Consider the following 22,123-nt stretch of genomic DNA (forward strand, 5'->3'; position numbering starts at 1 on the left):
TTTATGACAGTCATTTGCATTGCTAGTTACAATAAAAATGACATTGAAATAAGAATTATTTCCAAAGTCAAAAATTTTGTTTTATATTTGTAATGTGTATACATATTCAGTATCTGTCTGAAAAAATTATGTAAGTATGTTTTCTGTCAGTTGGGTTCTAATTTCTAACTAGATAAATACAGTTGAGAAAAGACCATCACAAAAATAAGTCCAGGGTTTCTGACTGGTATGGCTCAGTTGGTTGGGCATCGTCCCACAAAGCAAAAGGTTGTGGATTTGATTCCCAGTCAGTGCATATGCTTAGGTTGCAGCCCTGGTTCCTAGTTGGGGGACAGGTAAGAAGCAGCCGATGAATGTTTCTCTCACACATTGATGTTTCTCTTCCTCTCTTTCCCCTCTCTAAAAATAAACAAAATCATTTTTTAAAAAGTCAAAGGAAAAATAGCTTAAAGATAATTTAAGGGTCTTTTAAAGATTTTATTTATTTCCTTTTCTTTAGAGAGAGAGGGGGAGGAAGGGAGAAAGAGAGAGAGAGAGAAACATCGATGTGCAAGAGATACATCGATCGGTTGCCTCTCTCAGGCCCCCAACTGAGGAACATGAGCCACAACCTAGGCACGTGCCCTGACCAGGAATCGAACCTGCAACTTTTTGGTTTGGACGACAGCACTCAATCCACTGAGCCACACCAGCCAGGGCCAAGGTTTTTTGTTTTTCCTAATCATTGTTTGACATACACTGTATTAGTCTCGAGTGTATAACGTGACAATCGGATCTGTATATTACTGAGAAATGATCACTGCAATAGTCTAGGTGACATCTATCACCCTACACAGTTAATTTTTTTTCCTTGTGATGAGAACTTTTGAGATTTACTCTCTTAACGACTTTCAGATATGCAGTATCATATTATTACCTAATGTCGTCATGCTCTACATTGTACCCCTGTGACTTATTTATTTTACAACAGGACATTTGTACCTTTTGCCTTCGTAATTCATTTCACCAGCCATCCCGCCCTCCACGTCCACCTCTTGCAGCCACCGGTCTCTTCTCTGTGTCGATGAGTTTGGTTTGGGTTGTGCTTTTTTTTAGATCCCACACTTGAGTGAAATCATGTGATATTTGTTTTTCTGTCTGACTTATGCCAGTTAGCATAATGCCCTTAGTGTCCATCCTTGTTGAAAATGGCAGTATTTTCTTCTTTTTTTCTGGCTGAATAATATTCCAGAAATGGAATTGCTGAATCCTATGGTAGTTCTGTTTTTATTTTCTAAGGACCCTCCCTACTGTTTTCCATAGTAGCTGCACCAGTTTACACTCCCACCAATGTTAGGCGAGAAAGTCCCAGAAACTCGGTTCTTCTTGCCAATGCAGGAAAGAATCACAGGCCAGCGAGCCTACTAATGTGCCAGCAAGGTTTACTAATGCTAAGTTCTAATAGGAAAGCGAAGCAAGGGTGGTTAGGGCAGGGGTGGCACAGGTAGGGTGGCCAGAGGCTGAATGGCCAGCACCAAAATGGCGAGGGGCCAGGTGGCCAAAAAGGGTGGCCAGGGGCCTCTCCCCGACCAGAGGCCTGCTGGCCAAGGGTCCCCCATGTGGCAAGAGAGCCACAAGGCCAAGGGAGGAGAGTCCTTAGTTCTGAGGACTTATATAATTGGTGGGGTGGGGGTGAAGAAGTTACATTTTGATTGGCAGGTAAAGGTGGTGCTAGCTTTCTGGGGGAGACATGACCACCTAAATGTGGGTGTGGGTGGGAGCCGTTAGCTGAAATCTTTATCTTGCTCCAGATTCTATTTGCGTATTTTGTAGACGTGACAGGAAGCAGTTAACTAAAATTGTCTTACAGGTTTTTTTTTTTAGGCACTGTAGTTCCCCACCCCTTGTCCCCTCCGGGCCTTGGGATGAATACAAAGTCTCAAGGTTTTCCTTTTCCCAGCTAGTGGAGATGATACACACAGTCTTTCAAGGACTCCCCGCACCGTCCTGCACTATCATAGTTTCACTCGTTGTTCAGGACGCCTGGCCTTGTCGGACCAGGCTCAGGATTACTGGGTCAGCTTGTGAGCTCTGGCTTTTAGCCTCTTGTATTAAGTTCTTTGTTAGATCGTAGTGGTGAGGGCTCTACCTCTATTTCCCCTCTGGCTGCTCATTCCACCGTAACACCAACAATGCACAAGGGTTCCCTTTTCTCCACATCCTGACCAACATTTGTGATTTCTTGTCTTTTTGATAATAGCCATTCTAACATGGGTGAGGCGATATCTCATTGTGGTTTTGATATGCATTTTCCTGATGATGAATAATTTGAGCTTTTCATTTGTATGTCCTTTTTGGAAAAAAATTGTCCGTTTAGGTCCTTGGCCCATATTTTAATCAAATTGTTCAGTTCTGAGTTGTTGAGTTATGTGAGTTCTTTATATGTTTTGGATATCAACTCCTTACCAGATAAAAGATTTGCAAACTTTTCTCCCATTCAGTAGGTTGCCTTTTCATTTTATTGATGATTTCCTTTGCTGTGCAGAAGTATTTTAGTTGGATGTAGTCCCACTTGCTGATTTTTGCTTGTGTTGCCTTAGCTTTTGGTGTTGAATCCAAAAAGTTGCCAAGATCAATGTCAAGGAGCTTACTGCCTGTTTCCCTGTTGTATTTGGCTCCTTTGTGGAAAATTACTTGACCATGTATGCATGGGTTTATGTCTGGGCTCATCGATATATATGTGTGCTTTCATGTCAATTCTATACTGTTTTGATTACTATAGCTTTGTTATATAGTTTGAAATCAAGGAGTATGATGCCTCCAGCTTTGTTCTCTCTTCTTTCTCAAGATTTAAACTTTTCCAAACTACAGAAAATGTCAGATATATTGTACCATGGATAAAATATTTGCAATATTATAATATTGTCCTCACAAATATTGCAATGTTGGCATGTTACCAGCTTTAAGACTCTCAGTTTACATCATTGCATTACATCACATGGAGCTGTATAATGTGCATTTGCTTCCATTTTATGGGACTCGTTCAAAACAAGGGCCACTTCCACATTCATTTTTAAAAATGGGAAATCAGTTAACTGGAAACAACTCTTATTTTTCATTTCCTTTTATTTTGATTGGAATGTCCACATCAACTTTCACAGACAAAACTCTATTTAAATACAAGCTTAATTAACAACAACAACAACAAAAATCTGCCTTGTGCCAATGAATTTCCTCATATCATCTCAGCATACGCCGTCTCTGCAGAGAGAAAAAAATAGACTGAACCCCAAAGAGCACATTTGGATTGCACAAATATATTTAGAAGCTTCCAAGATAAAGATGATAGTTTTACCTGAGACTAGAGTTGAAAAAACTTTTTAAAACCTGGAATGAATTTCTGGGGAAAATGAGAGAAAAGAAAGAAAAAAAGGAAAGCTAAAAGAAATAAGAATGACAGTAACTCAAAAGGGAGTAGGAAGTATTTATAATACCCTTAGAATTTTAGACTTTGCGTTTCAACTCTTTCAAACAGACAAGAAAAGGAAACCCAGAATTTGTGTGGTTCCGTAACATCAAAATACTCCCAAAGGAGACTTTCTTGACAAGGGGAATGATGATTATTAACTTACGTGAAAATACTGTCTAATAAAGAGAACAAAATTACATCTTATGCGAAAGTTTGATAAAGAAATCCGAGAAATGTGGCAAATTGTATGCTGAGCATCGCATCCCACATTCAAGGAAAGGTCAACTTTAACCCAGAGGACTGGGCAACTCCCCACCCCACCCCACCCCCTTTATACTGTGACCCATTTTTCTAGAAGGTCTGTATGAGTTAGGACTCACTAATCGCAACTATGTAGCCTAACCAAAGAAAGGAATTTGTTATCACAATAACAAAGAGACCTTGCATGGAACCCAAATACGTGGATGGCTGAGCATCAGGAGGGCCCCACCGAGCACTTGGCAGTCCCCCTGCAGCCCGTCCACCTCCTGTCCCACCGTCTCTCTCCAGCATCTGCTCCATGCTCTCTCTTGCTGCAGAGTGGTTTTCCCTGCTGTTCAGTTTGAGTGGAATGACAGAGGTCCTCGGAGCTCCCACATTCTACATGTCGTACCACAGTATCCACAGCAACAGTGTGCTGCGACCCAGTTTAAAAACCCAGGAGAAGAACCAGTTAGTTCAGATGGATTCAGGGGCCCGCCATGGACCAGTCATCTGTGGCCCCAGGTTGGGTTACGTCATACTAACATGAAGAGTCATTTTGTCAAACCTTTTACTTTACCTTTGGGTAAAGGGGAGAGGAGGCTGGCAATTCCCAGAAGAAAGAGAGATGGAATATAATTCCCCGAAATGAGAGGGGGAGAAAGCTTTTTCTGAGAAGTCAAAACAATAGATGTTTACAGATAATTTTTTATTTTCTTCTCTCCCATGAGACTGAGTACTTAAAAGACTGTGTCCTGTACTTAGCAGAGGCACAAAATGCACGCCCAGTAAATGCTTGTTGTCAGATGGAGTGATTTCTGCTCATCTGCAACAGCCCGTGAAGAAGTACCCCGTAGCTTTTATTAAACCCCTCCACCAGTAACTTTCTCTATTGATGAGTAGGACTGACCTTGTTCCCAGGTAGTTCAGTCCTTAAGAAGAGATTGTGTTTCCCCTGATCTCAATATGCCTCTTCAGAAAAGCACCCCGAAACAAACACCATTAAATAAAATCTATAGACTGGTAATGTTGTAACAGACCTTTGGGTCCATCATGCCCAAACCCCTCATTTTACAGATGAGCACTTTGTCAGACAAGAAGCTAGTGACAGAGCCGGGACTGAGTCCCAGGTCTGCTGATTCTCAGATCTTTTCATAAGTTAGCATGTGTTCTGCATGCCCCTTGGTCGTCTCAACAAGTGACTGCCCTGAATACAAACAACGCCAGGGATGGCGCCCAGGTATCTGAGGCTTTCAGTTCTGCTCCAATCAGCCCCAAAAGGGCCGGAGCCTCTTCAGTACAGTCTTTTCTGTTGAACTGCTTTGTTTTTCGTTCCAGGAAAAGGAGGACTGGGTTTTAACCACCGCCCAACCAAGCAGCTCCCCTGAAAGCAGGATCATCTCTTTCCTGGCAGAGCCCTGGGCATCCTGGAACTTGTGCAAGGAAATCCCAACACAGTGCTGGGTGTGGTTTTGTTTAGTACGCCTGTCGACTGGGGTTTACCTTTTCATCTCGTGTCAAACTTTGTTATTCCTTGTGACATACTTTCTTATGTTTCCATTTTTAAATATGCCTGTATTTTCTATATAAAAATATGTTAAATAGATGCTGCTCCCACTCTCACAAAATGTACATACTCTGCTGTCTGTTGAGAAAGTTCCTGGTACACATTTTTATTCAGTTACTTAAGATGATGTTTTAATTAAAATATATTTTGCTACTAAATAATATTTTGCTGGATAGTGCCATTTTGTGAGGTAGCCACGGAATGATGAAGAGGATTAGTGATTTCCGTCCACTCTTCTGGCATAATATAGGATCACGTGCAGTGTACCACAAAATTACAATAAAAACGACGCCTTCATTCTAGTTCCATCTTCTTTACAACATGTGTAACAGTGAAGGTTTCCTTTTGTTTAATCAGAGGATGACTACCAGACCTCCTACTCTTCACGTGGAATGTCTGCCTGCTGCTGACGTTAGCCTGGCCAATTCCTTTCCCAGCGTTTAGAAAGCCACAGGCACCAACTTCATGGATGGGGGGAAACATAATGACCATGGCCCACAAGACAAAGCCTTCCCCTTCCTTCTCACACCTGGAATAAAAAGATGCGAGAACTGGAAGATTAACACAGTCCTTTCTGGGTCATAATCCTACAACTCGCTGCTTTGAGAGAAAGGCAATTGAAAGGAGGGCAGGGAAAAGAGCACATGGGACAAGTTCCCTAGAACTCAGCTCCTGGTCCACCTGCCAAAAGAACTGAAGCTACCCAGGGAAGAACTAGGCTTCCACTCAGTCCTGATATGCCAAGGTCGTGGGTTCAGTCTCCGGTCTGGGCACATACAGGAATCAAGAATCAACTAATGAATGAGTAAATAAGTGGAACAACAAGTCAGTGTTTCTCTCTCTCTCTTACTCTCTCTCACTCCCCACCCTTCCTCAGTTCCTCTCTCCCCCTCCCCCTCTTTCTCTAAAATCAATAAATTAAAATTTTTTAAATAATTATTAAGTATTAAAGACTCACAAAGGAAACAAATATATTTAACTACAAAAAATGTGGAAACTTCTCTAACAAGTCGAGTGAACAAAAACCGAAGACTAAAGCCAAGTAAACACATACATGCCAAAATAATATTCTAAAATGTTATAATTTAATTGATAACTATGAAAAATATTTCGTTTTGGGAAGAAATACAAACAAGCAATGCACTAAAGAATACAGATAGAATGAGCAGTCTCACACATCACAAAGCAAATGCAAAATAATATGCCATCCATGTTGGCCCGCCAAATTGGCAAAGGTTCCAGGGGCAGTGTTTGCGTTAGTGATAATACGCAGTCGGCTGGTAGATGAAATCATGGCTTTGAACTTCCTTAGGAAACTTAAACTCGTACAACCTTTCTTCAAAACAATGGTCAACATGTATCAAAAACCTTAAAACTATATTTGCCTATCTTTTACTTCCATAATTCTTTCCTGAGAAGCAATCCCATTTTTTTAATAATCTGATTTAGAGGAAAATATTTGTGCACACAAGAAAATCATCACAGTATTTTTAATATTAAAAATCAGTAACAACTTCCACAACTTAAATTCCTGGAACTGGTTGTGGAATTCATGGTATAGGTATAGAATTAGACACTGTGAAGCCATTAGATATTACCTATACAAAGAGTTTTAATCATCTGAAAAATCATTATAGCATAATATTCAGTGGAAAACAGTAGCAATGAAGCCAAGCAGTAGCCAAGAAGCAATGAAAACAGTATATAACCTGCTTCTAGTGGACTCCCCAACTGCTAGAACATGCAAATGCAACATGAATAGAAAGAAATTCACCAACCTTTGTTAATAATAATTTTCCCTAAGTCGTAGAACTATGGGTGACTTTTATCTTTTATCCAAACTTCCCCTTTATTTCTGGCTTATTTTCAATGAAATGAATTACTTTTATATTCATAAATACACTTTAATACTTATAAAAACTAACATGTAATTCATTAAAGTTAATCAAAGTAAAAGCCCCACTTAATGCACATACCATCTTTGTTTTCCCTATTTCATCTGGTGCAGGCACTGACGTGTATGGTGTAAGTTTAAAGATCTTTCCTCTGTATAGTTTTGCTCAAAGACTCCTCCAAAAGAAGAGTTCCAGTCCAGATGAATGAATATTAGTTCAAGGTAAAAACAGAAGCTGTGACCAAGAGGAAGTATCAGTACACTCGTATACACAGGATAATCAAATTCAGGAACTTAACAAATGACTGCAACTATTGGTGTATTTTTACAGCATATCCTTCTGCTTTACGCTGCAGGTGAACATTAAAGAAGGACACTTACAGTATCTGAAACCGACTAGCCAAATTTCATCAGAATTTGTTTCTTCTGCTTCCTTAACAACCAACAAAGCAGCAGCAATGCCATTGGTGTATTTTAGGGATTAGAACTGCTTACTCATACTTCCCTAACTCTGACCTTAAGGCAGTAACAACTTCAGATCTTTATTGCCCCTAATTATCTTACCACCCAGCCACTCAAGGTAGACTGGACCCGAAGTGTAGACTTGGATGAAACCTTAAAGAAAGGACTACTTTGAAAATAAAGAAAAGCTGCAAACATATTGTCAGGGCTGCCTATCTTTGGTTGGTCCTGCTGCTTCATGGTCCCAGCTGCCAAAGTCAGCAGGCAAAGCCATTTAATACATAGGATCCTCGGCAGGATACTTCTGGGCATTTAAGTTCTATAAAAGAAACCAAGGTACTTTAAAGAGACTCACAGGGATCTAGGCTGCATGGGCATCTGTAGGTGACCACAGTCCCCTTCTCCGAAGGAAAGGCTGATCACACCACCCGGCCCCTCACAGAAACCATTTCTAGGGTGTTGGCTCCACCCTCCTACGCCCAGACCTGTCTAATCACCCACCAGATCCTCGCCCTTCTGAATCACAAAGGTTCCTCTTTTCACTACGTCCTCTGAACCTCTCACTTTCCCGGCAGAGTGTTCCAGCTAGTGTATGCTTTCACAAGTTAAAAATGTGTCTAATCAGCCAGTGGAACAAAGAGTGCAAACGGACAAACTAGGAAAGCCAGAAAGAATGGATTTAGGTGAAGGTCCCACAAAAAGTAGCAAAAACTCCCTGGGTGCATTTCTCAAGTATATACTATGTTCTTTCAAAGACTCTGGAGTTTTTTTATTGAGAATCTACAGACTATATAGTCAAAGGGAAAATAGTCCCAAGCTCTTTTTTGCACAGCTTATAGTTTGTATTCTGCTTCGTAATTTAAAGTGTATGTTCTCCTACATTGCCTCATAAAGTAGTGAGAATTGAAAGTTTCGTGGATGCCGAAGAGAGATCAATGGCTGTATAAACACGGGGGGCCCTCCTCTGCTCAGCCCTTCCCCAACCCATGTCCACTAATTCTGCAAAGCTCTGGCTTTACATTTAAGAACATTGAGTTGCAAAGGAGCAGAACCCACAAGACCTAGAAATTACTTTGGCAACACCTGAAGCCCGAGGCTAGGGTCCAGAGTAATGAGCCACAGCACAGGTTCTGGAGAGCAAACCCTCGAGAGAATGTGGCTGGCATTTTCAACCCCAAATATGCTTTATGGCTATGGTTATTATAGCCTGTTTCTGACATTTGCAAAAGAAAATGTTTCTAATCACAAGGAATCTTTGTGGGGTTTTTTTTTAAGAGTCCCACCAAATAACTTCAGGCTATGTTTAAAGGACAGCCCAAAATTGTTCCATAAGTCATCATTGCAACATTGAGAGGAGCTCATGACGAATGCCTTCCGGTTCTCTGAGTATCCACACTCTCATCTGGAGGCCTTCACACAAGGCATTTCCTTTACCTGTGTCCCTTGCCTCTACCTCCAGTTCTCACCTCGCCCCGCCATCGTAATACCATTTCACACTTTTCTTCCTACTATGTGTTCTTGACCTCTCAGATGCTCCTGACTTTATTCTAACCCCCCTTTCCCATCTCCACCCAAAGATTACCTTATGCAAAACACAGCAAAACACAATAAGTTCTGCCCTTCCTCATTCCAAGATCCATTCCATTCAATATGCCAAGGAGAAGAACAGGCAAACCAACATGGACATTCAACTACAGAGTGAATACACTGTGTGTGTGTAATGTATTGAGATTCAGAAAGAGCAGCAGTGGGTTAGATAGATCCCAAAGCTCTCTTACGCACACACAAACACACACACACCCTTACCTTTTTATCCCTATCAAAATAGCTCATGACCTTGATCATGAGCCACTGCCCAGCTTGCTGCAGTTGGACCTTAAGTAAACCCAAAATACAGAATGAAACCCAGGAGCCTATAACATGTCATGGTAAAAATATACTTTAATAGGGTCGGCTCTTGGGTGCTCATGCATCTCCCACTAGAGCAGGCACTGAGCTCTGGTGGGTCCCTCACTGCGCAGGGGGCCAAGATGATCAAAGTATGATAAGCCCAGCCAGTGGAACAAGGGGGACAACAGGAAGGCACACCCACTCATTTGCATCCTGGGTCTCAGGCACAGCCTTATAACTCTACTGTTTTGCTAGTTGTATAATAAACTGAAGGAAAGACAAGTCACAGTTATCTTTCTCCCTGGTCTCTATGGCCTACTCTAGATGGATATTCCATCTATCTGAGCTTCAGGTCTAGTTGAACTTCTGGTCTATCAGAAACCCCCTTCTAAAACATACCCCAGAACTTTCCCCAAGGAAAAGAAAACTAGAAGTTCTGCTGGGGTGGGGGGGGGGGCTTCACCCACAGGGCTCCCCCCCACTCCGCCCCCACTGCCTTGGATGAGAATACCTCTACCAAGACATGATCTGCTTGGGGAGGAAAAGTGGCCAACCTCCCAGAGGAGAGGGGCCAAGAGCCTTTTCCTCAATGGGCTTTTATTGGGTTCATTTTGCACAGGAATACAGGTAAAGCTCATCAGTCATTGTCAGGCAGTAAGGATCAAACAATAACATTCAAAGAACTCTGAGGGCTTATTCTGAGTCAGAGTTGGCTAAAGGGCTATAAAACTTTGGGGAACAAACTCATTTTATGCTTGGACCCTTATCAGAAAACTGAGGACATTCTTAGCAAAGCACGTTTCACAAGATTTTATGCATTCTTTCTTAGGGAACCCACGCTTTCCAGAACAGGGCCATACCCACCTCCCCCAAGGGTTCAGTCTTAAGTCAGGCAGGGGAAGTAAGGCAGCCAAGAGATTAGGAGACTTCTAGCAGACAGAATGAAGACTCAGGTTATGGCAAAGTCAAGGGGTGAGGGTCCATCACCCCTTTTTGCTATAGCCCCCCAAGTCCTTCCCTGAGAGTCCCCCATGACCATGCCTATCATAGGCCATCCCCCCCTTGAGGAATCTCACCCCTCATTGGCTAACTGGTCATGCACTGGGGGCCAGGCAGGGTGAAGTAAAGGGGGCAGAGGCAGCACCCCTGCCAGGGAGACAAGCTTTGTCTCCTTAGTGGCTTAGGGTCTCCGGGTGGGTGCTCAGCCTTAGCCATAGCGGGGGGTTACAGCTTCTGAAACCAGGCAGGGCAGTTCCCAACATTCTACTTCATTCTATGTCTATTTAATGTGCTTTATATTTTAATACAGTTTCAATACAGTCCCTATAATTGGAAGATCTAGTACCAAGACCACCAGCTGAGAAGTGCATGTAGAACAAACAAGAATGGGACATTTAACCCTTCATATTCCTGTTGTTCCTTGTTCCCTCTCTTATAGTTAAGAACTTGTAAGCCGTCTCAGACAGTTCTGCCTGGTTTCTCTCCTAATTTCATCTGCTGACATATAGCACACTTTAATTTACAAACCTTATTCCTTCTGTATATACTGTTAAACTTGATGCCTTCTCCCTTCCTACTCAGTAGACGGCCCTTCTGATTTCCACCTGACCAGCTCTTGCCTCTCCACTGCAGTTCTGAGTTTGGCCCATAGCAAATAGTTTCATCTACCTCCCTCCATCCTTCCTTTAAAGACAGGGTTTTATCTTATTTATCGATGTTCCCTTGGTGATACTTGGCATATAGTAGATGCTCAAAAAATACCAAGGAAAGAATGAAATAAAAATTGGTGGGAGAAAGAAAGCTTTTTTACAACATAACAAAACAGCATTTAGGGGAATCCCCAGGAATATAATATCATAAACATATAATAGTTTAAATAACATATCAGTGTGCAGAAGAAATATGAAAGATAAAAATGATGCTAATCATCTTGAAGGCAGGGCTGGTTCAGAAGGTGCTGGGAAGTGTTAAGGCCCTTACTACGTATTGCTGCGCTGATGAGGTTTGGAAAGGTGGTTGGTAGTGGCAACTTACTTTGGTCAAAGAAACAGACTGAAATAGCAGTCAAGAGCTCAGCCTCCCTTTGCAAAATGACAGCCTGTGTCTCCACGTCTTAGCATTCATGGGCTTGTGCAGCCCGCTGCCTCAGCAGTATGGGCCACACGCTGCTTTGTGTCCATCACTGCCAGGTGTTTGTTTTCCAATCTACTTAGTGACTTTAACCTTATAAACAAAGTTATACTTTATGTGTGGTCTATAAAAACTCTTCATTTTCTATTTATTTCAGAACAACCTAAATTGCTCCTCTAAAGGGTAAGGAGCCTTTGCAAATACGCCAGACGAGAACCCAGAGGGAAAACTATCTCTATTCTATACAAAAGAAGTAAAAGTTCTTCTGTTAAAATCATACCATTACTCGGGAGAAATGGGACATAGGCTGGTGAATATTTGCAATTGTTCATTACATTGGTTGGTATAACGGCATTTTGATTATTTTTTAAGAGCTGGTATACTTCACTAGTCATACTGAAGTATTGACTAGTGAAATTAATGAATGCTTGAGTTGATCTCAAATGCTCCTTAAAAAAGGTGGGCATGGGGGAAAGGGAGGCAGGAATAACTAAAGCAAGAACAGCATAATGCTAATAAGGACTGAAACTGAGATACTGGGATACTAGGGGGTTTATTATACTATACTATCTATTTTGGGGGTGTGTTTGAAATTTCCTGCAACCAAAACATTGGTTAATATCTAAAGAACCTGTATTGGATACCCAGGAAGCTAGAAGTGAATGCACTGCTGTTCAACCCACAAATAGGCAAATGCATGGTGTCTTGGAAACCCAGGACATGAAATTACAGAACAATAAGGTATGTTTCTTCTTAGAAAGGAAATGTAACAGACTCACTCACGCTCTGTTTTCTTACTGACATGTAAGAACCCTGAACATCATGGCTTCATCCTCTGGGCTCCATAGCACTTTGTACACATCTCTATTCAAATACTTTTTCTCCATGGCATAGCTAGTGTGTGTGTCTGAATCTCCTTCATGGAAAGATTTATTTCTTATTTATGGGTGCAGTGATTAAAAGCGCAGGCTCTGGAATTTAACCACCCACATCCTGTCCTGGCTCCCAGCTTAGAAGCCACATGAGTTGGACAAAAATGATGCCTCGCTTTCCTCATCTACACAACAGAAGCAACAGCAGGACCTGCTCCTATTGTTGTTGTGAGGATTCAGGATTCTCACAAAGAAGTAGGTGCTCACACAACTTGCTGATCAGTCCATTTTTCCCAATCAAGTACATGTCCTTGTGTGTCCCATGGGACTGTAACTCAGGCTTTTTTATTCCTGACCCTATATTTGGTTCAGGCAAGTGGGCTAGACTGGAGGAAACGTCACAACAATACAGAAAGAAGAGCCCTTCTGAGGAAAGCACAGATGTTAGCTCAGTGTTTCATTGCTGATGCTTAACAGGTGAATGGGATCTTACGGGTCTGATGCCTTTTGCTAAACAAGGAACAAGATGGAGAGACCGCACTGTCAAGCACTTGGAACTGGGGTTGAAGAACACTCTTATCCTTGGCTTGTTTTGTGCTATGCCATCAATTTTCCATGACAACTGATTTCTCTGTACCCAGCCACCGAGCACTCCTGCCACCAGCGCACCACCAGTGACCTTCTCCAGTTAGTTCTACTGGCTTGGTGTTCAGGACTCTGGTCCAGGTATTCACATAAGGTCTTGAGGGTGAGTGAAGTCTTAGCCTTGGTTGCCTCACCATATCCTGAGATATAATAGTGTCTAGGTAGCAAAGTTAGACTTAAACATAAACCATAATAGTCAACAGAGTTAGGATATTCAACATGTCTCATTCATCCAAAAATATTTTTTATTTTAATGTCTCTGAAGTGGGAATGCATTTTACAATGTCATGGCATAGTATAATTGGCTGTTTAATGGTGTATTTTTGTGTAATTGGATAAGAAATGATCAAATGAAATCATCAGTACCTGCCATTGTATCCATACAGTATTTGACATATGAAAATTTATAAGCTTAGGTGAATTGCTGGCCCAAGGCTCTAGAGGTATTTTCTAGATCTGTGAAAAGCCTTCTTGAGTCTCAGTGTTCTCTAAACCCTGCTATTTCTAATTTAAAAAATAAATATCATGATAAAGGACAAACATGAGTTCGTTGAAACCCTGAACTTCGCTTTGGGAAAGGCTCTTCCCTACGCACCATTGTTTTTGTTTCGATGAGTCTTCATGGGGCCGCTCTGTGGATCCTGGCCCCCCTCCCAATTTGGTTTGGTTTTGCTAATAGGTTAGTGGAAATATGGGAGAAAGAAGTTGAAAAAATCCAGCTTATTTCCCCCTAAAGTGGCTCTTAGAGCTAGTCCCTTTCCCCCACTTAAACTACTACTCCACCCATTATCGGCCTTGTCATCAAGGTCTGGTGATTCACATATTAAACCTACACTGGAGGGCCTGTCTTTTTGGCAGTGTATCTAGACTACACCCCTAAACCCTGACTTTGTCTCCTGATTTTTGATACGATAATTTTTCTTTTATTTTCCTGGTGTGCTTTCATCTTCATTTTTCTCTCTCCAGGAAATGTGCCTTTCCCCAAATCAGCTTCTGCAGTAACAACTGCAATTAGTCTTGACAGCTCAACTCTCTGCAAGGTTGTTGTCTCCAGAAGGGGAAAGGGCCTTAGGAACGTTAAGAGTTTTATAAGCCAGCAACTCTCTTGATTTCTGATTTTAGAAATGAAACTCGGGGGTGAGGGATGTACCCCAGTGACAGGATTAGGAGGAGGGTGAAGAGCACAAGCCTGGCCACTGCCACCAGCCACTCCTCCGGGGAGCACAGGTACCTCTTTACTCAGTTTGGAGTCTTTCTAGCTGCGGTCTCAAGAAGAGCAGATAAATCTCAACACTGGACAGCTATCATCCTCTTTGTAACCTTTCTGGGTTGTCATAACAGGATGTGAGAAGGTACTGGACATCACTATTATAACCCAGAGAGTGCTGGCTTTGGAGGTACAGCAGTGTAATTGGAAAACGGAGTGAAAAGGTCCACTTGTATATGACTTTATTTAAGATCAAGGAAGGGTCCGTCATCCACATCAAAGAGTGGAGGGTATGTGGGAAGGGTCAAAGCAAGCCCCACACTATATCTTTGGCATGCCCAGGCAACCAGGTGCTAGATTTCCTCATCTGTAATCCCTTAAATGTCTTCTCCATTTGGGAATCTGGCTGGATTGATATATTATCTATTCTTTAGAGTAAAATGACATGAAGTTGACTTGGGGATGTATTCTCCTCCCCATGCCAATGAACATGTTGACTATACTCCCTCTTAAGAAAAAAGCACACAGAATGCAAAAAAATGTAATAGTTTTGTCTCAAAAGGTGATAAAACGTGATAAAATTTAATAGTTTTGTCTCAACGGTAATAAAATCAAAACTTAATGGACTTAGTAGTTGGAGGTGAGGATGCCTCTTAGTCTAGCCGTCTGGTCCCTTTGCTGTCTGTGAAAGTGGAAGCCTTCCATGCCCAGACCTTCACAATGTCCCTGCATAGAATTTCCCTAATACACCTAATCTAAATTTTCCCTTCTCTCCTCCCCTCACTGGTTTAACATTTATTTCCTCCAGACAACTTGCAGCCCAAGCGTTTTTCAAACTTGAGCATCAGCACTATCACGTGGAGTGTTTATTAAAACATATGCATCAGGGCCCCACCCTAAGATTCTGATTCAGTAGGTCCAGGGTGGGGCCTGAGAATTTGCACTTCTCACCATTTCCAGGCAACGCTCATACTCCAGCACTGTTCCACTGACAGCTCCCTGATGGATAGAGGAGTGCTTCTCAAACATCAAGGCAAATAAAAATCACCTGGAAGGGCAAGAGCTGGAAGGATGCCAGTCACATTCAGGAAGTGGGTGAAGTTACTGGAAATGGGGCAAGTGCTGGACAAACCACCAGAAGCCAGGAGACAGCATTATCCCCTCTCCCAGCCCGCCCCCCCACACACACACACAGAGCCACAAAGTGATGAGGCAGGTTGCCCTGCCCTGGTGATTGCCTAAGGCTCCGTCCCATGCAAATTACAGGTGATTTTTCTAAGACAGGGAGTCAAAGCAGCTCTACCTAATACATAGAAGCAAATATAGGGAGGTTACTGAGTTCAGGAGACAAAGAAATATGGCTCAAATGAAAGAACAGAACAAAACTCCCAAAAAAGAACTGAATGAGACAGAAATAACCAATCTATCAGATGCAAAGTTTAAAACACTGGTGATCAGGATTCGCAAAAAACTCATTGAGTACAGCAAAGACATAAGGGAAGAAATGGATATCACATTAAATGAAATTTTAAAATCTACAGGGCTTCAACAATGGAGAGGATGGAGCTGAGAATCAAATCAACAATTTGTGACACAAGGAAAGATAAAGCATTCAATGAGAACAGCAAGAAAAAACAATAATTTAAGAATACATAAGGCAGCAGAGAGAAAGAAGGAGCTACTACCTTTTGCAACAACATGGATGGAACCGGAAAGCATTATGCTGTGTGAAATAGGCCAGGTGCTGAAAGACAAATACCATATGATCTCACCTTTAACAGGAAGCTAAACAACAAAACAAACAAGCAAGCAGAAAAAAAAAAAAACCCAAAGACACTGAAATAGAGAACAAGGGGACAGTGACCAGAGGGGAGAAGGAAGGGAAGTTAAGGGGAAAAAGGGGGAGGGATTTGGAGGAACAAATAGGAAGGACACAGGGATGAGAACTAAGAGGGGTGGAAATGGGAGGGAGGTGGGGAGCAAGGGGCAGGGGAGGCTGGGATGGGAGAAATAGACCAAAAAACTGTACTTGAAAAATAACTAAATAAAATTAATTTAAAATATATATATATATATAAGGATAGACTTAGGAATCCCTGGGACAATTTTAAACATACCAACATCTGAATCATATGGGTATCAGAAAGAGAAGAGGAAAAACAAAAAATTGAAAATTTATTTGAAAAAATAATGAAAGAAAACTTTCCTAATTAGATGAAGAAAATAGACATACAATTCCAGGAAACACAGAGGGTCCCAAACAAGTTTGACCCCAAGAGGACCATACAAAGCCACATCATAATTAAAATGTCAAAGGTTAAAGGTAAAGAGAATTTTAAAAGCAGCAATCTTAAAAGGGAAAAGAACAGAGTTCCCTGCGAAGGAGTTCCCATAAGACTGTCAGTTGATTTCTTAAAAGAAACTTTGCAGACAAGAAGGAACTGGCAAAAAGTATTCAAAGTTGTGAAAAGCAAGAACTTACAACCTAGATTACTCTAGCTATCAATAAAGCTATCACTTACAATATAAAGGCAAATAAGGGGCTTCCCAGACAAGCTAAAGCTAAAAGAGTTCATCATCACTAAGCCCTTATTATATGAAATGTTAAAGGGACTTATTTAAGAAAAATAAGATCAAAACTATGAACATTAAAAGGGCAACAAATTCACAACTATCAACAACTGAATCTAAAAAAACAAACTAAGCAAACAACCGGAACAGGAACAGAAACATAGATATGGAGATCTTTTGGAGGGATCTTTTGGAGATCTTATCAGCTGGGAGAGAAAAGGGGAAGGGTGGGGGAAAGGCACAAGGATTAAGAAGCATAATTGGTAGGTCCAAAATAGACAGGGAGATGTCAAGAATAGTATAGGAAATAGAGAAGCCATAGAACTTATATCCACAACCTGTGGACATGAATAAGGGTGAGGGATTGTTGGAAGAAATGGGGGTACTGGGCAGATGGGAACAAAGTGGGAAAATTGTGACAACTGTAATAGCAAAATCAATAAAATATATTTGTTTAAAAATAGAATCACCTGGGAATCGTATAATACAGATTCCTGTTCAGTGGATCTGGGGCGGAGTCCAAAGTTCTGCATTTCTATCAAGCTCTTAGGTGATGCCAAAGTCTATGTGACCTTGAATAGCACGGTCCTGGAGTATTATAGACAATTCACCCTTCTCATCCACAAAACAAAAGTCCTACTTATTAATCCATTATCCTCCTGGTATACAAGTGCCTTCTCATCATCCTTTCATTTATTATTCTGCTGTGCTATTGTTCCTGTAGCCTCTCCCTCTCTCTCTCTCTCTCTCTCTCTCTTTCCTTTCCTTTCCTTTCCTTTCCTTCCTTTCTTTTATTGGAGTGACATTGGTTAATTAAATTATATAAGTTTCAGGTGTACAACTTATAATACATCACCTGTATATTGTATTGTGTGCTCACCACCCAAACTCAAGTCTCCTTCCATCACTCTTTATCCCCCCTTTACCCTCTTCTACCTGCCCCCACCCCTTTTCTCTTCTAGTAACCACCATACTGTTGTCTATATCTTGTCTCTTTCTTTCCCTCCCTCTCTCCCTTCCTTCCTTCCTTTTCCTTCCTTCCATCCTTCCTTTCCTCTCTCCCTCCCTCTCTCCTTCCTTCCCTGCTTCCCATTGGCTTCCTTCCCATGGTGACTACATTTCACCATGAAATAAAAGAGGAACATACACACACACACACACACACACACACACACATGCAAGAACTCACCAGGGAGTTGGGTAAGAGAGAATAAACTGACTTCCTTAGGATAGGACTAATAATGATCTAAGTTTTGTATGAAATAGTTCTCTATTTCTGTGGTATTTAATATATCCATGTGTCTCTGAGTTCTGAGACACTGGTTTATAAGTAAGTGTATGAGTGCTTTATTTATTTCTCACTTGTGTAAATTTTTTTTACTTTCCCATCTTTTGTACTTTCTTTCTCCCTTGTCATCTCACCAGCTTTCTTTTCATCCTTTCTCTCTTTGCTTCTTTTCCTCCCACCCTGCTTTTTTCTTGTTGATTTTTTTCAATGTTTAAAATTCCCAACCCACTCTCAGGATTCCATCCCTGAATTAATTTAAAAAAAAACAACAACAATAAAACACTCAACCTTGATGTCTCAAAAAGAGACTCCACCCAGATTGTTTTGGAGCTTCATAAATCCAATGGTGAGATCAGAAATCAGTCTAAGAAAATACATGTGTGTGCATGTCGGAGAAACAAAGAAGGCAGTCAAGTGAAGAGGGAAAGGCTAGATTGTTCCTCTCTAGAAAATGCTTGACCAGGGCTTTATTCCAGGACACTTCATTTGTTCTGCTTACTGACTAAGCACTCTCTCTCTGGAAAATATAAAAAAAAAGATGTTCATTTTTGTGAATGTGGCTATTTTCTGGATATTAATAGTGCTAATTCTACTTAGGAATAAACAGACCTCCATGAGCTGTCAGCTTGTACCCTCCCTGCCCTTGGGCTGAGCAAGATGCTTAGCTGTGAGTTCCTTGCAAAAGTCTATCAGTGACAAAGCCTTGCTCCACTTCTGGGAACCCAGGGACAGGGCAGGAGTCTGTCTGTCCTTGTCTGAGAGTGAATTCTGTACTGTGTTCTTTCCAAATGCAGTGAGGTTCAAAAGGAGTTAAATTTTTAAGGAAAAGAATGGTAGAAATGCTAGGTGTCTTCTTGGAGAGAAAAGAAGAAATCACTCTGAATTCAGTTCACCCAAGATGTAATGGCTTTTCTAAGAGACTTGCATGTTTTAGCTGATCCTGTGTTCCTCGCTCTGTGACAGGTAACCCAGACCCAAATCTTAAATGAATTCTAGCCAGGATAAACTATCCAGACTTGTTGCACCCCGAGCGTCTCATTGGTAGAGGGGACACAATCGCCTTAACTGACTGGGCCCCTGTAAGTTCACATAAATGAAGGGCGTGCCTAGAGCCAAGCCCACACTTCTTCACCGTTGTTCTCAACTGGGGGCTTGGAAGACATCTAATATGTGTCAGCAATGATCTTTCCTTCCTGGATGAAAAGGAGAGAAAAGAAAAAATAGGAGGGAATGATAAATCTGCAATATATAGTACCAATTAAATCCCTGGCTATGATGGTAGAAGCATCAAAATCCAGGGACTCGAACTCAAACGCCAGTAAAGCCAAGCGGGCTATGTAAATCAGGACAGCACCACAGAGGGAAAGAAAAAAGAGCAGAGCAGGTGGTGGACAACCACATTAGAAATACTTCAAATGCCTGTTAGTTTAGCATTAGGAAAATAGCTACACACCCACAACAAAAATGGCATCTTGCCACTCCACCTTGAACTCTCGAAGTAATGAGGAGGCAGTAGGAGCAGGGGTCAGCTAGACAGAGCATGCCGCCTCTGGAGAGGAGCCACTCTCTCTCCACTGACAGGTATCATGCAACACCGGACTCTAGGCTCCATGTTGCCAGGTCTTACAACTGTTTTCAAGATGAATAAGAGGCTTTGTTCATTCCTAAAATATTCCAGTTTATAAATGTCGGCCAGCACTGTGGTATGGCCCAAGAGAGTGTGCCCTGCCTGGCTTGTGGACAGTGAGCTTGCAACCTGGGGGCACATTGAATTGCTGTTTGCTTTCTATTCTCTGTGAGGTAAGAATGCCCTTTCTGAGACATGACCTTGGAAAGTCAGAACAAAATACGTGCATGCCTTTGCTGGCTCAGGCTGGAAATTGTACACCCTTGACTAGACTTCTTCATGTGTGTTAATTCTCACCATATCCCTATAAGGTGAGCATGACCCCCATTTCCCAGATTAGGAAATAGGAGCTTAGACAAGCAATAATTTGCTGAAGATCTCACACAACAGCAACACTCAGATTTGAAACCAATTGTTTTGTCCAAATTGTTTAGTGCCCCTCTCGTACCATGAAGGGGAAAAATAACATTTGTGAGTCAAGCCTCACTTTCCTTCCACGCTTTCGCCTGATAAACATTAGGCACTTGGGGAGTCTTGGAAGCAAATGTAGGTCACTGGAATGCCAGTTAGGAAGCGGGTATTTCAGAGGGTGAGTGGATATTTTGAGTCTGGACCTATTAGAGGCCAGAAACGAACCCCCTTCATCCTGAAGTTAGAGTTAGCTCTACTATTTGTGGACCTTGTATGAGAAATTTTTAAACACCAGTAATGATGGCAAGTCTTAGTTCCTGTAATTAGACCCAAGTAGAGAAACTTCAATATTATACCTGCGTGGTTTCCAGGTATGTATCGGAAAGGCCAACTTAACCCAATTGAAACTATAAAGGAATTTACTCGCTATGGAGATGACAGTGCCAGGCTTAGACTGAGTTTCTGGCAATACTTAATTCAGTAGATCAAGGTATTACCAAAACCCCAGATTGCCTCTAGGTCTCCTCACTGCTTTCTGAAATACTGGCCTGAAATGAAGATTGGATTCCTGCATGTTTTTTTATCATAGCTACCAGCCAGCATCTTCTAGTTTCTACCCTGGGGAAGAGAAAGAGAACAGTTTAGTAACCCCATCCTGAGTGCTAGGAATTGCTTTCCCTGGCTTTTCTGCTTTCTCTGCTTTCTCTGCTTTCTGCAGGGTTCAGCAACCCTGCCTGAAGATAGGGTTGGGTTGCTGGGTGGGTCAAGGTAATCAGGTCCAACTCTGGATTTGGGGCTGTGCATTCCCATTCCAGCTGCAAGGTTGCTATAAAATGGAGCGGGAGGTAGATTCGCCCGCAGAAAAGTGAGGATATTTTTGTCATGGAAAGTGTTCCTCCATTTCCCATGAGTGCAGGGAGGTAACTGACAGATATTCGCTACAAAAACCCACCTGGTCTGTGGCTGTACAAGACACAGTCACACTTCATGCATGTTCTCTAACGCATACAAAGAGAAGCAGCGAATTCATCCTGGGGGCCCTGACTGCTTGGGAAAACCAGAAGGAAGGATTTTGCTGTTTTTGCTTTAAGACAGAAATCCACTATTTCTCACTGTGTAGTTGTTTTTTGTTGCTCCGAAGAAGATTTGGGGAACACTAGCCATTTGGGGGATTTCTAACACTAAATTCTGAAAAATGACAAACCATTGTGTATGCATGGTTCGGCAAACTGCTGCTGTTTTTGTAAACTGAGAATGGTTTTTAAAAGATTGTAAAAGCAAAGATTGTGCTGCAGAAACTTAAATACGGTCTATGAAACCTCCACTATCATTGGGTCCTCTTTAGAAGAAGTTTCCAGCCCCTGATCCAGTGCACAGAAGTGAAGTTTCTTTACCTCTTATTAGAGCAAAATAGCAAAGTTTAGGGAATCCATGACTCAAAACCAAATTCGCAGGAAACCTATCATAAGATTAAGGCATTAGCAATTTCCTTGATCCAAAACAATCCCTTCCAAGTCCTAAATGAAAACAACTTTCATCTATTACTAATATCTTGCTTCTTTCTCATTGGGAGGCTGCAGGGCTGGGGAAAGGAGAGGGGCCCATGGAAGTGGATGATGGGAGGTCAGAGAAAAAGACATTATTGATTCCGCAGTTGGCTGTTCTTGGTTGACCACCCGTCAACTAATAGTTGTGGCATAAAAACAAAGTTAGTTCCGCCAAAGTTCTAGGTTCTGAGATGTCATGTTTAATGATGTCATAGAGAAATCACCCTTATATTCCAGCTAAGATCCTGTAATGAATAAGAGACAGCTCCAGTGAGCCAACTGAACCAACAAAAGAGTTTTGTCTGCAGTTTCCAGGTGTCAATC

The 22,123-nt window shown here is 41.7% G+C and overlaps 1 protein-coding gene across 1 annotated transcript in view; it reads left to right on the top strand.

Moving 5' to 3' along the window:
- SVEP1 (sushi, von Willebrand factor type A, EGF and pentraxin domain containing 1) overlaps positions 1-5,544 on the top strand; it is a 162,162-nt gene extending 156,618 nt beyond the window's left edge. The window contains exon 48 of the mRNA XM_053656411.1: positions 5,027-5,544. Within this exon, the coding sequence (XP_053512386.1) occupies positions 5,027-5,048 (22 nt within the window). The 3' untranslated portion in view covers positions 5,049-5,544. The remainder of the gene's footprint in view (positions 1-5,026) is intronic.
- Positions 5,545-22,123: the final 16,579 nt, after the last annotated feature.

The sequence above is a fragment of the Artibeus jamaicensis genome, unplaced genomic scaffold (assembly GCF_021234435.1).
Source record: "Artibeus jamaicensis isolate MK-2021 breed Jamaican fruit bat unplaced genomic scaffold, CSHL_Jam_final scaffold_1964, whole genome shotgun sequence".
NCBI lineage: Eukaryota > Metazoa > Chordata > Mammalia > Chiroptera > Phyllostomidae > Artibeus > Artibeus jamaicensis.